The 15,624-nt window shown below is 36.9% G+C and overlaps 2 protein-coding genes across 5 annotated transcripts; both read left to right on the top strand.

Moving 5' to 3' along the window:
• The first annotated feature begins 295 nt into the window (after positions 1–295).
• On the top strand, positions 296–8,453 carry LOC116325111 (sialic acid-binding Ig-like lectin 10). 4 transcript variants are annotated; one of them, XM_039620148.1, is made up of 13 exons: positions 297–691; positions 808–933; positions 1,304–1,401; positions 1,708–2,100; positions 2,361–2,681; positions 2,815–3,072; positions 4,262–4,519; positions 5,124–5,408; positions 5,502–5,783; positions 5,893–5,998; positions 6,086–6,155; positions 6,266–6,309; positions 6,984–7,114. In XM_039620148.1, the coding sequence occupies exons 3-12, from the start codon at positions 1,350–1,352 to the stop codon at positions 6,269–6,271; spliced, it is 2,031 nt and encodes a 676-aa protein (XP_039476082.1). In that variant the 5' UTR covers positions 297–691; positions 808–933; positions 1,304–1,349; the 3' UTR covers positions 6,272–6,309; positions 6,984–7,114. The 4 variants fall into 4 exon arrangements, with proteins under 4 accessions (XP_039476081.1, XP_039476082.1, XP_031601787.2 ...); XM_039620147.1 differs by lacking the exon at positions 6,266–6,309 and having other exon boundaries at positions 296–691; positions 6,376–7,121; XM_039620146.1 differs by lacking the exon at positions 6,266–6,309 and having other exon boundaries at positions 299–691; positions 6,984–8,453.
• A 2,712-nt stretch (positions 8,454–11,165) lies between these two features.
• LOC120442809 (nectin-4-like) lies at positions 11,166–14,853 on the top strand. The gene is made up of 8 exons (XM_039620090.1): positions 11,166–11,210; positions 11,491–11,616; positions 11,845–12,216; positions 12,678–12,953; positions 13,091–13,351; positions 13,469–13,583; positions 14,053–14,119; positions 14,290–14,853. Exons 2-8 carry the CDS (start codon positions 11,574–11,576, stop codon positions 14,368–14,370), a joined length of 1,215 nt encoding a protein of 404 aa, XP_039476024.1. The 5' UTR covers positions 11,166–11,210; positions 11,491–11,573; the 3' UTR covers positions 14,371–14,853.
• Positions 14,854–15,624: the final 771 nt, after the last annotated feature.

Raw genomic sequence — 15,624 nt, 5'->3', positions numbered from 1 at the left:
TGCTTGATTTTAATTGGATCTAAAAAAAAGTTGGATCTCCACATCGTTGGTGGGATAAGGTTATCAGGATAGCTTCAAAATTTGCAACCACAGCTTGTCTGATTAGGTAGAGGATCAATAGGGTTCCCATAAAACAGGGGGACACTCCCATAGGGTTTAAAATCTTGGACTCTCCACCATTTGGTCTTAGAGCTGAAAAAGCTTCTCGGATGAGAGGTGAAACGTCTTCAGAAACCTAAAGAAGTCCAGACGCCTTTCTTTCCAAACTCCTTAGAGAATGCCCTGGATGACTGAGAGCCTTCACAGACAAAATAAACAGAAGGCAAATCAAAAGAAAACATCAACCCAAAACCATTAAAATAGTTATTGTTATATAAGTATTGAAGACATAAACAATCGCACTGGCGACCAAACCAACGAAACCAAAATCTAAGGAACATAACCAAACTGAGAGTATTTCATGAATTTAACATTCAAAAATACTTCTGTCATGGTCTCCGAGACTCTCACATATCCTGCCTTTTTCTCTCTCTTGTTTTTTTCAGTTTTTCTCTTGCACCTGTTTTTGTGGGCATTGTGTTTGTATTCATTGTATCTAACAAACCTGAAAATAAACCTACTTAACTTTTCCCAGTGATCAGCAACAACTTATCTTTATAAAGTTTCAGTCATTTTTGTTGTTTTTACAAAGGTTTGTTTTTTTTCAGTACTTGATGAGTATTTTATTTGAGCATATATAGTGTGATATAAAATAATAACTTCATAAAAATGGGTCTGCCCTAATTCAGTTTGAACATGTACTCACAGTTCCTGAAATCCTGTTGTAAAAAGAAGGAAGAAAGAAAAAAGAGAAGTGAGGAAGAGAAACTTTAAGGATAAAGGTCAGCTGAGACCATGGTGGAGAGAAGAGTGGTGAAAGACCACACAAAAGAGGTAAAAAAACAAACATTTAATGCTTTTTGTGGAAAATATATTTTAAAACACTAAATGAACAGCAGGATTATATAAACGTGTGAACTGTGTGAACTGGTCAAAAAACTTGATAGATGGAAGCCACTTTTTGAATTCATTAAATGATACAGATGACCTAAAGTTACATGGAATATGACAGAGAATATGCAGTAGTAACAGTTTGTGTGTGTTTACCATAAAAACTTTAGGGTAATGGTGTTGGCACAGTCGGTAAAATGAGTACATAACTATGGAATAACCAAGCACGCAACATCCTGTATTGCGATGTGTGATGTAAAATGTTGCATTTCCTTTGTTCTAATCTCTCTTTACTTCATTTGCTGCAATAAAGTTTGTCTCTGGAGGGACAGACTGAACGTGCTGATAATCAAGTCAGGATGTTTGTTCTGATCTGGGCAACTTTCCTTTTGCGTGTGTGTGCTGAAACAGGTTTGATTCTTCTTCTTTATATTCTTCTAATTCTGCTTTATTAGTGTTTTGTTTTATGCGGTTATGTGTGTGTGTGTGTGTGTGTGTGTGTGTGTGTGTGTGTGTGTGTGTGTGTGTGTGTGTGTGTAGAGTAAAAGTGTTTTTTTGACATGTAATCAGATTATAAGTATAAATTCATGTAACAGAATTTAGAGATCACATAAATTAATAAGATCACTGTCACCTGTTGACTTGTGCATTATACAACTATTCAGATGAACCAAATATTCTTTTCCTCTTTTTTTATCTCCTCCTTTGTATTAACAGGCACATCACAACAATGTAATGGAGAATACTGCATCACACTTAGTGAGAGACTAACAGCAGAGGCTGGACTCTGTGTTGTGATCCCATGTTCTTTCACTACTGGTTTTGGATTTACACCCAAACATATAGTTTGGTACAAATGTGGACCATATACAAGATGTGACTATGATTATGAAATAATATTTCACAGCAAAAACAATATCCCCGTTCGGTATGGCTTTGAAGGACGTGTGTCACTCTTAGAGCCTGATATAAGACAGAAGAACTGCAGCATCATCATTAATGATCTCAAAGAGTCTGATTCTGGATCGTATCGGATCAGAGTTAATGGTGAACTTTATCGGAGAGAAGATGGATTTGCATCTATTCAAAAGACAACTGTCTTAGTTGAAGGTACAAAAAACTGCATCAAAAAAGGATGTTGAGAATAAATCTTGGTTTTTGTGTTACTTTATTTATTAGTTTTTTTGTCTCAAGTATGAACTGATTTTGCACATTTATTTACCCCTGTGTGCTGTTAGAACAAAATACAAAGCTTTATGTTCCACATCTACCTGTTTAACATAATTTCCTATAATTTAAGCCAAAATATAAGTAGTTGATGAACTTCAGGCAGTTAACCAGATTATGCTAACGTTCTGTGTTTCCACTAGGTCTTAGTCAGAAACCCAGAGTTAAGATTCCCACACTGACAGAGGGACAGCAGGCGTCACTGACCTGTGTTGCTCCTGGTCTCTGCTCTGGATCTGTTCCTGAAATCACCTGGACATGGAGAGGAGCAGGAGGGACTGAATCTTACATTACAGGAAACAGCACTGCTTTCAGGACTAAAAATCTAACTGCTTTCACACAAAGACACATTTCAACTCTGACTTTCAACTCCTCTGCTGAACACCACAACACCAATGTCACCTGTAAAATCCGCTTCACTGGGGGAAAAACTACAGAGGGGGATTCAACTTTAAAAGTAAACTGTGAGTATTTTCACTATTTAATTGTGTATGATGAAATCTTTTGAAAGCAGTGTGCTCTCTTAGTCAACTGGTCTTGCAGGAAAGAGAAAAAGAGAAGCTTCATTATTGTGTAATTTGTATTTTTGTGTAACAGATGTGAAGGAAGTTAACGTCACTGGGGGCACAAATGTGAAGGAGGGTGAAACTCTGAATCTGACCTGCAGTGTTGAAAGTTTTCCTCCATCTCTGATTATGTGGTCTAAACTTGGTTCTGATATAACCCTGCACAATGACACTGGATCAGCCACACTCTCCATAATTAATGCTACAACTGAACATTCTGGACAGTACGTCTGTACAGCAAAACATATGAACAATACCCTGCAGGAAAATATCAATATAACAGTAATATGTAAGTAAACAACTTTGTGCTTTTAAACAGAGATTTTTTTTTCACTCAGGTATCTGAAAATATGAGTTCAGAGAAATTAAACAACTGTATTCAGACACTTTTAAATATGAAGCTGCCTCACATCTATGTGTTAAAGAGCCATTGGAAACCATTTCTTATATTTTAAAATAACAGGCACATTGTGCTTTGGATATAATGCTTGGCATTGCTGTCATAAGCTTCCAGCATCTATCTTAATGTCTTTCTTCATTGCTCATAACTTCCTGTCACAGACAGCAACACTGACATCTGCTAATGGTGGATGGTTTTGTCTGTCCTAACATTTAACTGACCTTGCACATAATAGAGTACAAATAATTAGTAAAACTGGCTAATATTTCTGAAGCCAACTAGCAAGGGCAACAACATTTATTATAGAGTCGACAAACAGAGATTTGTCACCTCGCCAACCGTCTGTGTACCTACATCCCAGATGTTTGGTTAACATGGCGCCAAATATCCCAATCAACTCGTTGTATGTGTCAGGGTTTCAGGTTTTCTTTTAATTTACCACCAGGCTGTTTTCTTTTCTTTTTTAAAAAAAATCTACAATAATTCTTTGTGATTTTTTTACCTCCTTAATAAACCGAATCTGTAGACAAGTACACTACTTTCCAGGGCGCACTGTGGAACACTTTATTATATGTTATGTGTAGGTCCTGTCTTGTTATATCCTGTATGTACCTAAATGTTGTGCATCTGCACTTTATTGTTGTCTATGTCTACGCATGGGACAGTGTGAAACGTAATTTCAATTCCTTTGTATGGCAAGTACATCTGAAGAAATTGACAAATAAAACTGACTTTGATACTTGATACTGTGCCACAGATAAAATAAAACTCGAGATCACTGGGAATATAACTGTTAATGAGGGAATCACAGACCTTTACAGTGAAAATTACACTGACCTGCACAACACTGCATCAGCTACATTTGTCATCCAGAATGTGATAAGAATATTGTGGACTGTACATTTGTACATCTGTACAGCAAAACATTTGAAGACAAATTTGTCTTTACCTGTTTGAATGGTTTTATGATGGTGGTTAGGATTACCATGGGGAACAACTAAACTATGTATTACTTTTTCCCTATTTATTTCAATTTGTTTCTTCCTTCTAAAAAAAACTACTGTAATGTGCCCCACAGATATAAGGACACCTCAAATCATTGGGAATACAATCATAAAGGAGGGAGATGTTCTGAATCTGACCTGCAGTGTTGAAAGTTTCCCTCCATCTCTGATTATGTGGTCTAAACTTGGTTCTGATATAACCCTGCACAATGACACTGGATCAGCCACACTCTCCATAATTAATGCTACAACTGGACATTCTGGACAGTACGTCTGTACGGCAAAACATATGAACAATACCCTGCAAGAAAACATCAACATAACAGTGATGTGTGAGTAAGCAATTTTATCCTTTAGACAGAGCTTTTATCCAGTCAGGTAAATAAAAATATCAGTTTAAAGAAATTAAACAACTGTATTCAGACACTTTTAAATATGCCAAGCTGCCTCAACATCTATGTATTAAATAGCCATTGGGAACCATTTCTTATTACTTAAAGAATAGTTGAAAGTAGTTGAAAGTAAAGAATACTGAAAGTTGTGGCACATTGTGCTTTGGATATAATGCTTAGCATTGCTGTCATCAGCATCTGCCATCTCCTGTCAAAGACAGCAACGCTGACATTTGCTAATGGTGGATGGCTTTGTCAGTCCTAACACTTAACTGACAGCACAGACCTTTACAATGAAACTGACCTGCACAATGACGCTGGATCAGCTACACTTGTCATCCCAAATATGATAAGAATATACTGGACAGTACATCTATACATCTGTACAGCAAAACATCTGGAGAAAAATTTGACTTTACCTGTTTGAATGGTTTTATGATGGTGGTTACCACGGGGAACAACTAAGCTGTGTATTATTTTTTCCCATTTTATTTCAATTATTTTCTTCATTCTGAAAAAAAAACTACTGTAATGTGCTCCACAGATATAAGGACACCTCAAATCACTGGGAACACAATCATAAAGGAGGGAGATGTTCTGAATCTGACCTGCAGTGTTGAAAGTTTTCCTCCAGCCCTTATCATGTGGAGAGATCTTAGCTCTAAAGCAAACAACAAACATAGTGGAGCTTACACTAACCTGCATAATGACACTGGCTCAGCTACACTTGTCATCCAGAATGTGACAGCAGAAGATTCTGGACAGTACATCTGCACAGCAACACATCCGGACACAACTGTAACATCATCTGTCAGTGTGATTGTGTCTTGTAAGTAGATAGCACTAGTGTTTAATGTGAAGTTCATATTTACACTTAAAATCATACCTTACATTGTTTATCTTTCTGATCATGTGTTTTCAGGGTTTTCAAAGATACAGAATGGCTCTGGATGTGTGCTTCAGGCAGAGGTTTTGACCTGTGTGTGTATCAGTGAAGGGTTTCCTTTACCTACCATCAAATGGCCGCTCCTAAAGAACCACAAAGAGTACTCTATCAAAACGACTGTGTCAAACCACACAGTCAACAGCACTGTCAGTCTAAATGTAAAAAACTATGGTAACAGCACTGTTGAATGTGTGAGCAACAATGAAAAGGGAGAAGCAAAAAAAAATCTCATGATTCAAAGTGTGTCCAATACAGTGGGTATGTATTTTCATTTTCATAAATGAGACCTTTGCATTTCTAAAATCATTAGAAAATTGACTGTATATAATTGAAAGCATCTGTTTCATGTTGTTCCATTTGAGTACAGCTCACTCACCAGTTTTGATCCTGGGATATCTGGAAATCATCATTGCCTTTTTGATTGGAGTAGTTCTTTCTGCAGTTGTTTGCTGTTTGATTAAAAAATGTTCAAGGTACGACACTTATTTTTTTATATTTTCCGTTTTTTTAAATAGATGTATTTACACTTGACTTTAATAATGTAAAACCCTTTTATTCAGAAAAAAAACAAAGAATTCTGGAAATTTGGATGAGACTTTGGAGATGGTAACAAGTCAAGACGATCCACAGGTATTTATGTTCATTTGGCTTTTTTTAAACATAATCATAAAGTATTTAATTGTGCACAAATTTCCTCAATACTGAAATATACATATTTAGTCTTTTGGTTTTCTATATAGTTTTAACGTACTAAAAGAGCTGCAAGGATAAACAAGTACTGGAGGTAGGTTACTGTGTATTCATGATGCCTTTGAACTACAGTCCAACCTCTATCAGTCTGTTTCATCAGCATTTGCTTAAGGAAAATATATCCAATAAAAGAGGACAGAGAAAAAGAAAACTCATCTTGCTTCAAAGTTTTGCAATTTTAAAGAAACAGGGAGAGGTCAGTACCAAAATTTAATTGGTTCTTTTCATAAGCCCACCCTTCATTTCTCCACCAAGTTTCATGATACCCAAAAGGGTAAGTTTTGCATAATCCTCCTAAATCACTGAAAACAGATAAATCAACATAATCCCAGTTATTCTGATTAAGATTATTTCATGAAAACACTGTGGACTATAACATAGGAATGCTGAACCACATATAGGTCCATAATTTGTTGGATAAAGACAGAATTTCTGTAGTTTTGCCTCCGTACACAGCCACATCGGATTGCTGCTATTTCAAACACCACCACTTAAACTTAATGGAAAAATGTAAGGAATGTGTAAGCATTGTGAAAAAGTAATTTAAGTTTGAATCCACCTGATTTTCAACCCACAGAAAAAAGAACTGCATGATTGCATGATTTTGACATAGCAGTATTGCAGATTTCCCAGATAGACACAATCTAATGTGCAATACTGGGTTTTTGGAGGCTGGTAATTGACTTGTATCATTTACGTTGTACCTAGCACATATATGATGGTCAAGAAACACAAGACAATCAGTCCGACCCACAAGAAGAAGTTGAAGATGAAGGTGTGGCAGCAGAGAAAGGCGTGCCTGAACTCAGCAGTGCTCCGCAAGAAGTGGAGTATGCAGACATTGATTTTTCCCTGTTGAAAAGAAACAGCAAGTCAGAGAGAAAGCAAGAAAGCACAAAGACGGAGTATGCTGAAATTAAGAAAGCAATAAAAGGCAAATGGGAAGATGAAATGGTGACGGGCGAGGAGGAGGAGATGATGACAGAGATGGACTTGAAACAGTCTGAACCAGAAAAGGAGAAAGAGGAAGACGAGCCAGTGTACTCCACTGTGAATGATATAATCGAAAAAATTTCCCTCGGATGAATGTTCTTTGATCTGATGGTTTTGTGTATGAATAATTCCACTTTGAACCATTTTCATCACACTGTGATCACCACACCTCTACATCTTAAAGTAGGGGCTATGCAAAATAAGGACTGGAGCTGGGACATCATTTTCTTAATCCCTCTGCTATTTTGCTGCCATGTTTTTGGTTTAATAACCTTTTCAGGTAACATTTTAAATGTTTTATAATGCAAGGGTAAGTGTGCCTCTTTGAACTGAACACATTTGCCTAACATGTAAAAGGTCCCCAGTCAGGACCAAGAGAAGATAGCAGGCACAAACCAAGCCTCAGGGCATCACAAGCTAGTGTACTCCTAGTTTACGTCCCAATCCCCATTAAATAGGAGTGTTATGCCTTAAAAATCATCAGGCATAAAATCTGAGCCAAATCATATCAGGTGTGGCAATACTAACTTACCTAGATTGTATAAGGATAAATACTTGCTTTAAACCTCCATCAGGTGAGCACTTTTTAATGGCCAATATTTTTCTCATTCTGGGAAAATGTTATTCAACAAATTCTTCCCGGGATGCTTTTCTCTCTGGACATTCTGTCATAGCTTAATGAGATTAATAATTTTGAGTATGAAACATACTCATCTACTGTAGGTTAAATGCAAATTTTAGATGTTTGATGTTGGAACAAATTTGTGTTTTCAACAGCGCCCTCACAGAATACTCATTGATAGTTTCAGCATGTAGACCTTGCTTTTTACTTTCTTTGATAGCAAAGTTTCTCCAGGGGAATTTAAGAGTGGTCAGAAGAATATTAGTTAACTTCATAAACTATAAATCAAAAAAGCAGCATTATTCTATGCATGCACACAGGTATGGCACCAATACGTTTTAAACAGTATCTGCTTATTTTTCTGTTTGTTTATATCGCTTTTTTCCCCCCTCTGCACATTTGCTACACTCACCAGCAGAGGGCAGAGTTAACCCTTAAGTCAAAGTGTATCTTGTGGTTGTGAGACTGTGAACCTGGTGCTTCTGCACTGACAGCTTGTATATTTTGTCTGGTCCTGCTTGGTGAGGTAAAAAAAAAAAAAAAAAAAAAAAAAGGTTAGATTTTCTACACCTCTGTTTCTCTATTTAAATTGTGTAAAACAAGCACATTTTAAACTGTTAAAATTCGGCCATATTTTACTCACCTGTTTTATATCATTTGTATTTTTTTCTGTGTGTCATTGTGTGGTGTAAATGTCTTCAACTTTTTTAATTTAAATAATTAATATCTAATTTAATTAGTAAATAATTAGTAAGCATGCACAAATCACACTTTGTATTTGTTTGATTCCTTATGTTGAGTTATGCTGGACTAATTCCTGACAGTGTCTGCAGAACACTCCACCAAGGTCCAACTGTCCAACTGTCATTGTGATCCACTGATCTAAGCAAAAGTAGTAAAGACACAAATACCATTGCAAATTCTAATACTACAAATTATTGCAATCATATTGCCTGCTGACTGTGGGTTAGTGGTAGTGATGGGCAAAGTGAGGCTTTGTGGAACACTGAATCAGTTGAAGCATTTAAGCAGGATTTGTATTGAGGATTAAAGATAATCTGACACCCATCTCCACAGTGACACACCACCCACTCTTTTGCTAATCATCACATTTTGGTAAAAGCTATCTGTGGCACAGACAAGCCCTGCACACACACACACACACACACAACGGCGCATACTCATTATTACCACATGTTTGGGTGGATGGATTTTTTTCCGTTCTGTTCCGTTCATTCACAGTAGCAATACTCCGGCACATGGGAGTTAGAGCTGAAAATTTGTGCCTGTTTAAGTTTTCTCCTTGAAAGCAGAGGCAGTTTCTCTTGAGATAATTTAATACATTTTCAGCACAATGCATTACTCTCTCTTTCTGTGCTTGTGGAAGTCATTGGAGTCAGCGGGGGAGCTGGTCCCAGGTAGGGACTACTTGCATGTCCCCACCCCAGGGAAAAGGGTAACATCTCCTGGGTCTAGGAGCCGATTGTCCCTCTGGGGGCGAGGGTACCTGGACCTGGGGTATAGAGTATGTTTGGGGTGTGTAAGGTGTCCATTTCTGTTTGTCTCCACGTTGGGTGAGTGCTGAGTATTTGCATATGTGTTCATTAGGGTGGGAATGCATGTTTGTGTCTGTGTGTGCCTGTTTGTCTGTGTCTATATCTATGTCTAAATCCTGTGGTAAATCATGTTGCTTCATTTTTTTTTTTTTTTTTTTTTGTGGAAATCAGGTCCTGTTTGATTATGGAATGATATGAGGCCTGAGTGAGGCAGGAAGATATTTTACTCAGAATTATGGAAGTTGAGTCATACTTAGAGCTGTCAGCAAATGACCACCAGATATTACAGCAAGAAGATGAAAGTTCAGGCAAAGGACAAAGCAGGTTTTGAGGAGCCTGAGAAGTCCATTATGGATAAAAGGAATTGTGTAAGCTAGCGCTCTGAAGTTATGGGATTTGGTTTGTAAAGCCCATACAGGACACCGGCCTGCGAAGGGAATCTTTCCATGGCAGCTTTGTTGAAATCTATTTAAGAGAGCTCTCACTTTCCAGAGGGCTTTATTATTTCCCCCCTTATCAGAGACATCAAGGTCATTTGTTACTTTGACAGGCTGCCAAATGCTGAAGAATCTGTCTCAACTTATTGACCTGCTACAACCAGGAACCATTAAATTTTAATCTACTGATGAATGTTTCAGTTCTACAATGTTTTCAGTTTTAATGTTGCTTTCAGAAATGAGCATCTCCCTCTTGTTTGTGTGCTCATTAGTTTTTTTTCTAAAACCTTGTTGCTTGTTTTATGTTTGAGATCAGAGGTCCACTTATTTGGTGGCTGTGGGCTGCATTTCCTGTTTTCATGTTTTATAAAATGAATAAATAAATAAATAAAATTTCAGGCCATTTGAAGAGTGGCATTAATGCTACTTTCCCCTCAGAAATGAGCACCACCCTCTGGTTTGTGTGCTCTGATATTTTTTTTCTAAAACCTGGTTGCCTGTTTTCTGTGTGGTGTAATCAGACGACTACATGTTTGGTGGTTGTGGTTGTGGGCAGCGTTGTCCTCTTTTCATTTTTCAACTAAAACAAATCAATAAAAACTCAACCCAATTTCAGTATGTTGAAATTGAATTCATAAAGACAGGACAAGCAGAATTTAACGTACTTTAGCATAGATATTTTGTGTGTGTGTGCATGTGTGTAAACTCAACTGAAAATTTGTGTGTTTCTTCTAAATATTGTAATGCCTAAAAATTTCAGCGCCTATAAAACAACAACGTGAAGTATGGACACTGTGAACATGTGAGGAAAAGTCCCACTTTTCACTACAACAGATGCTGAGTAAATGTTTTGTTTTGGAAGAGGTAAAATAACTGTACATTTATGAGATCCCACTAAATGAAAATTAAGACTCTTTTTGAAAAGAAAGCCCACGTGCTCTGGTACAAATGTGACCTCAATAGAAAAAGAAATGGTGGTTGACGTAGCGTTCTCAGACTCATGTCTCTGACAGAGAGGAAAAATGTATTGCTTGTTATTAAGAGGAAATAGGGCGACGTTAATAAAGTTATTGATACTCCAACAACTCGAATTAAAGTTTCACATAATGACATAATGTGACAAGAAGTTTTAGCTCTGCATCTAGTACCAAACCAAGAAAAAATAATCTCCAAGAGAGTACAAAAAAAACTTCCTGGGAACATGTTGAAGTGCAAAGAGAGGTAACAAAGGAGGAGGAGGAGGAAGAGAAGAAGAGTCAGTTCAAAGCAGACACGCTGCAGAGATCAGTGTGTGGACACAAGAGCTGGAGATTCACACAGAATGAGGGTAAAACACTTTTATCCCATTTTAAATTTCATTTCTTCTTAGTATTCTCTCTTCAGTACTATCATAAAAAAGTATTTCAGAATGAGCGGTGGATACTTAACTTAAGAAGTCCAGAGCTGGCAGCTTTTATTTAGTTATTTTTAACCTCTCCACACTCCAGATATGAAGAAGTGCTTTAAATTTTGATATTTCAAGATCCCAGTCAAGGTTATTGATTATATGTAACTACAGAAATAATACATATATCATTGTAATAACTTGGATTTATTTTATCATCCAGTGAACTTTCTGTGTGTTTGTGCTTTGGAAAGAGAGACTGTATCCTGTGGAGAGAAGCCGTGCTGTCTAAAGTGTCAAATCAGAATGTTAACTCTCATCTGGGTGATTCTGCTGTTCGCTGATAAAGGTATAGAAGGAAATTTTATTTAAATCTAAATTTACAAAGTGTAAAAAAAAAGGAAAGTAATGGTAATATGTCTTTTAACTTCTTTTTCATTGCATTGGTTATCTAAATAATACTGGCCATATATTACTCCAAATATCATTAACAATGGCAGCGAACTGCAGGCATTTGATTTTTCACAAACTCAGCAGACTCTCTCCTTGTTCGTCTCTTTTATTTTTGCATTTTCAGGTTTGACTAGGAGCACTCCTCCAGTCTGTACAAAGAGCAAAGACAATGTCACGTTAAGTCAAATAAATATAACAGCAGAGGCTGGACTATATGCAGTGTTACCATGTTCTTTTACTACAGACGATGGGTTTGATGCCAAAAGTATAACTTTGTACAAACATGGTAAAACAATATTTGACTCCAGTGATGATCAAAAAAACAACTCTGAGTTTCAAAGGCGAGTCTCACTACTGGAGTCTGACCTGAAGATGAAGAACTGCAGCGTCATCATTAATGACCTCACCGAGACAGACTCTGGATCATATCAAGTCAGAGTGTCTGATAACAAGACGGAGCATGGCTGCACATTGAAGTTCACAGTCACAGTTACAGGTATCAAATCTTACAGCAAATACCTTCAAATTCCTAATAGTGATAGCTTCACTAAATTATAGAAAGGTTTATTAACCACATCTGTGTCACGTCATGAGGACATTTTTGTTTTATAGTAGATGCTTCTATATTTAAATATGAAACTGAAACGGTTCTTAAATCATTACCACACAAAAAATGTTTTTTGTGAAAAAGATGCAGATTAAACAAATCTCACATAAATGATAGCTGTTGAATCTGCTTTTGTCAGGTATGAACTGATGTCTTAGTATACCTCAGTGGGGAGAGAGCTTATATTTGTCACAGAAAATCTTGTACTTAATACAGCCACTTTTATTCCAAATCCCAGGGGCCTCTTACATGCTGTGCTAGAATCCCATCTAGGAACCCTACATCAGATTCTGACTTGTTTAAGTCATCATTCATTTGTTTCTTCATTTTTCTGGCACATTTTTTCTTAGATCTTCAGGAACTAAAGATCAGTGGAAGTACAGTTGTGAAGAAGGGTGCTACCCTTAATCTAACTTGCAGTGCTGACAGTTTCATTGCATCTTCTATCAACTGGATTAAATCTGACTCCAACAAAAACTTGAACAGAAAAAATGAAAATAAAAACACAAAAGGCAATGGGTCAGCCTCGCTTACCATTTTTAATATGACACCAGAACTTTCTGGACAGTACAAGTGTATAGCAACACACAAGAACAAAAACATTACGAAAACCATTGATGTAAAATGTGAGTACATTTTTTCATATTTATTAATAATAAATAAAATCCTGTCCTACGCCATCAAGCTGAAGCCACATATGGAGGACATTTCTGTTCATGTGAGTTTACTGTGGATTTGACCTAATGTTGAGATTCTTTTTCAGTATTTGCAGCTGGTCCAAGAATTTTGAATAGCTCTGGGTGTGAGGTTCAATCAGAGGTCCTGAGCTGTATGTGCATCAGTGAGGAGTTTCCTCCACCCACCATAAAATGGCCACATTTAAAGAGCCACACTGAGTACTCTGTAACAACCAACGTGTCAAACGCCAGAGTCACCAGCACCATCACTGTGTTTCTAAAACACTATCACTACACCACTATTGAGTGTGTCACCAGTAAAGATAATGAGCATATAAAGAATGAAGGTAAGCAGTTAGAACTAAAGCAAACCACTTTTAAGACATTTCACTCCCTTTTTTAGGTTTTAGGCAATGTCTTGAACAAGAAACATAAGTGAGCACGTTTCACTCTTTTGATTTCAGATGTATTCAAACAAAGAAATGAAGAACCAAAAGTTAAGACTGCAGCATTGAGGGGGTTTCTGATTGGGGTCATTGTTTTAGCAATCATTGGTTTTTTGGTAACACGATGCTACAGGTACAATAACATTTTTAAATATACGTTTTTTATACTCTAACACTTTTTTGGTGTTAATCAGTGGATTTCTTTTTGTTTGTTTTTCAAGGATTCATGCTAATTCTAACATTAATCAATTAACCTGAACTTTTGTACATATCTTATAATATATCCCAGTATCCAGTTTTGCCTTCACTATTGTTAGCACCATTGTTACAAGCTCATCTTTACTTGCTCAATTTTTTCATAAAGTTTTAACTCATGTAAAAGCTTATAAAGGCAAGTTAATAATTGTCAATAAATTGTGATTCTTAACTAATCAGGACAATATACAAAAATAAAGCATTTTAAAAAATTACATGTAGGAATCAATATATTTTTTGTCTTTGAGGAACCAAAGTTATCACAGAAAACACTCAAATTATGTGAACTTCTTGGCTTTGGTGGGGTCTTCAGTAATTTTCATTTCTATTAATTAATTTCACTCCAGAAAAAATCAGAGTTCTGAAAACCTGTCTGAAGACCTGGACGTGGTGACCACTGACGCTGTTCCACTGGTAATGTAAATTCTTAGTCTGACATTATGTGAATATTACACTAGTATTGTATTAATTAAATGTTCGGTAAAATATAAAGCTATACTCTTTCTGTCATCTAATTACATTTTACAGTTCTCTGGTTTTTACTAGCTAACAAAGGGCCTGTGATTTCTGCAATTGTCTGACAGATGGATGCTGATAAAGCAGCAACAAATAATAGGATCCATGAACCAGGCAAAGTTAAAAGAGAAGCTGAGTCTACTGCATAATCAGTGCCCGTTAGTGATGTGGGACCAAAAGAGGTTGAGTACTCTGACACTGACTTCTCTGTGATAAAGAGGCATAGAAGATACAGGATACCAGAGAAATGGAGTATGCTAAAATTAAGACAAAGAAGAGAAAATGATGGGGTGTCTGCCTTTTTGTTTGATTATAGTTTTCTCTTGTTTTTCTTCGTTACCAACTCCTTTTTAGTGTCAAATAACTCAACGAACTAACGCATTAATGTTGTGGTTTGGCCACCCCTAGATGGGCCATAACAGGTGGACAGTGCCAGAAGGCTGATTGGTGTGATCAGTCCTCATATTTCAGTTGCCAGCTGGGACCAGAGAAAGGAAAGCTGCACTAGCAACAAGTCAGCTGAACAGCTGCACAGTGCAATTTTAAAAAGTTGCAGATGAAACGTAACCAGCCCTTTAACAGCCTGTACATGTGGGTCCTTTGTGTCACAGATTATTATTATTTTATTTTGGTTTTGCTTTGCTGCTGGTAAATTGCTTTAATAAAATATTCTGTTTAAGTTGTGGACATTCTCTTTTTAACCGTTTGTGAAACATTAAAGGTAAAATCCTGAGTATTAATCCATTCTACTGTGAATAGCTCTTACAGGTTACTTTAGCCCTTTAGAAATAACAGACTGTTGAGACCCTCTGTCCAGGCCCCTAAATTTAACCCAGTTAATTACCAGCTAAGTACACCGATCTAGAAGAGACCTGCCATTAACGGATGTGGCTGACGGCGGTTGGGCCTACAAGGCTATTCCTGTCCCTGGTTTTTCGAGACAAGCGGGGTAGAAAGTCTGATGATTTTGAGGCAGTTAGAACTGGGCGAATCGCCTCATCCACATTCGTTCTATCTAAGCTCTGTATCGACCGTTGGGTAACACTCATAGGTCAGACTGTAGGACTCTTTTAGCAGAGAGACAATTCAGGCTTCCTGTATTGGGTGCTGGTCCCACCAGATCGACGTCACCTCTTATGTTTCACTATATCTGTACTATGTCTGTAAAGTCTCATTGTTCGGTTTTGCATTTTTAAAAATACACTCACAATATACTCAGGAACAGAACTTTCTTTGTCAGCCAAGTCTTTTAGATAGCATTTGAGAGTGGGCAGAAGTCGTATCAGGTAACCTCATAAAGCTATAAAGCAGGAAAAGCAGCCTTATTCTATACATGCGCACAGGGATGAAATCTTTACTACTGATGAAGACAAACTGTATTTAGATTGAAACAAATGTGACCT

The sequence above is a fragment of the Oreochromis aureus genome, linkage group 11 (assembly GCF_013358895.1).
Source record: "Oreochromis aureus strain Israel breed Guangdong linkage group 11, ZZ_aureus, whole genome shotgun sequence".
NCBI classification, from domain to species: Eukaryota; Metazoa; Chordata; class Actinopteri; order Cichliformes; family Cichlidae; genus Oreochromis; species Oreochromis aureus.
The sequence above is the reverse complement of the archived record's forward strand: the minus strand, read 5'-3'. Positions and strand labels throughout refer to the sequence as shown.